This window comes from Phaethon lepturus, unplaced genomic scaffold (assembly GCF_000687285.1).
Source record: "Phaethon lepturus isolate BGI_N335 unplaced genomic scaffold, ASM68728v1 scaffold44076, whole genome shotgun sequence".
Lineage (NCBI taxonomy): Eukaryota > Metazoa > Chordata > Aves > Phaethontiformes > Phaethontidae > Phaethon > Phaethon lepturus.
Window position 1 is genome coordinate 1,548 of NW_010544883.1, and position 2,219 is coordinate 3,766.

Genomic DNA, 2,219 nt, shown 5'->3' on the forward strand with positions numbered 1-2,219 from the left:
AAACCCAGGAAAATGAGCTAGCCAAAAGCAAGGGGCAATGAGCTGCATGCCAGAACGGCGTTAAGGACGCGTTGCTCGGGTGCTCGCCTTTTGAGTCCAACTCTGTTTTGCTCTGTGCAGCAGTTGCTTATGACTCCATGTCTCATTTTAGTTATGCTGGTATTTGGGAGGCTTAGGGGTTGGGTTCCCTGGGCACCCGGGGAAGGGTAGGTCTGCATCTCCCGTCCATCCCCGTGGCCGGCACTGGCTTTGGGCATGGACTGTGGTCCTGGAGGTCAGAGGAGAGGCCAGGGGCACGTGACCCAAGGCTGGAGTTGGGGTGTGCGGGCAATGTTTTTCTCCGCAACCGGAGAGGTACGTTCCCAAAGGGTAGAACTTATCTTCAGAGCCCCCCTAATCGTGTTGGAGGTACTAATGGGGTTTGTTTCTCCTACTCCTGTTTGTACCGTACCATGTAGTCGTTGTTGTCCCTTGCCATTTGTTCTTTTTTCACTTTTTTTTTTTTTTTTTTTCCCTTTGATTCCCTCCTCTTCCCTTCCCTCTCCCATGGCATCACTCCTTCCTCTCCTTCCCGCTCTCTGATTGTCCTCTCTCTGCCTGCAGGTCATCCCTCAGGAGGCGGAGGCAAGGAGCAGCCTGATGTACCGATACATCATCCACGAAGACCTGCTGCCCATGATTGGAAACAACAACGTCCTGCTCGAGGAGATGGATTCCTACGAGTGGGCCCTCAAGAGCTGGTCTCAGTGCTCCAAGGCGTGTGGAGGAGGTAGCTTTCCTTTGTAGCAGCCTACAGCGCGTGCTTGGGAGGATGCTTGGGTATGTATGGTTGGACGGGGCTCTGAGCAACCTGCTCTAGTTGAAGATGTCCCTGCTCGTGGCCGAGGGGTTGGACTAGATGGCCTTGAAAGGTCCCTTCCAACCCAAACTGTTCTATGATTCTGTGACAGGCAGTTGTGTGAGCCCTTTGGGGCATCTCTGCCTTGGAAACACGGAGATGCCGTTTGAAATCGTATCTCCCCAAGATCACACATTGCAAGGCTCTAGATCTAGACCTGGTAGTGCTTGGAGGCCTGGCTTTCTTCTTCATACCCGTGTTCTTTGCATCTCTGTAATTGGGGGATCTACCGCCTGGAAACACGAGTGTTAAAACCTTTACCGCAGAGCAGTTTAGGTGAGCATTTTAGCCAGATTTCTTACGAAAACAGGCTTATGCGGTCGTGTGTGCGTACCTTTTGTCTAGCCATGTGTCTGCTATGAGTTTTGAATTCGTTGGCTGTTTTTAGCCCGGTTTGAGCCAAGGAATAGTGATCTTGCAGATGACAGCTCCTAAAGCTTGCATGGAAATAGATGTGGACGCACCGGGAGGTTCTGTGATGGAGGGCAGGTAGCACGCGTGAGCTCCTGGCCAAGTTGTGGCGGGGTTTTTTCCCCCTGGGAGGAAGCACGTGTGCCTGCGTGCCGGCATCAGGGGGGTTTGCTGATGGAAGCCTTGCCCTCGCTATGGCCGGTGGGATCTGACTTCGAAGGTGGCCCTGCTCTGAGCAGGTGCTGGACCAGAGACCTCCAGAGGTCACATCCAACCTACCTGGCTGGTCTTAATGATGGAGAAGACCTCATGTTTCCACCTCGCGCTCTTCAGCTCGCGGCTGGAAGATTTCAACCATCCCTGGGAGCGTTCAAAAAAACGTGTAGACGTGGCACTTCAGGACATGGTTTAAGTGGGCACGGTGGTGTTGGGTTGGTGGTCCGACGCGATGACCTTCAAGGTCTTTTCCAGCCTTAACGATTCTGTGATTCTGTGATCTTAGGACTTGCAGAGCTGGAACTCGAGCTCTCGCTGGCTCGCAGGACCTTGCTGCAGCAGGGCTCCCGGCTGGGCGGCGGGCAGCTCGTAGTTAAGGCTGGCTTAGCCCCAGCCTGGTCCGCTCCCAAGCAAACGCAGTTTATTTGGCAAATCAGAGCAGTGCTTTGGCCGGGCTTGCGATGTGCTGCTTCCCACCCCCCCCAACTCTGGAGAAATAAAGCCAAATCTGTAGCTCGCTAAGTGCTCGTGGCTGCGTCTCCACCAGGAAACTGATGTCTTGACCTGGGTCTCCAGGAGAGCAGCTTTGGGGGTGGAGGGAGGGAATGCTGAGCCTGCTTCGCCCCGCTGCGTGTGCCCCCCACGGCAGCCCGGGTGACCCCAGGAGGCTGGGGGGGGTGGGTCCGGCACCCAC

The 2,219-nt window shown here is 55.0% G+C and overlaps 1 protein-coding gene across 1 annotated transcript in view; it reads left to right on the top strand.

Moving 5' to 3' along the window:
• LOC104622130 (A disintegrin and metalloproteinase with thrombospondin motifs 14-like) overlaps positions 1–769 on the top strand; it is a gene marked incomplete at both ends in the record, with an annotated part of 1,873 nt that extends 1,104 nt beyond the window's left edge. The window contains one exon of the mRNA XM_010288803.1: positions 604–769. Coding sequence (XP_010287105.1) covers positions 604–769 — 166 coding nt within the window. The remainder of the gene's footprint in view (positions 1–603) is intronic.
• Positions 770–2,219: the final 1,450 nt, after the last annotated feature.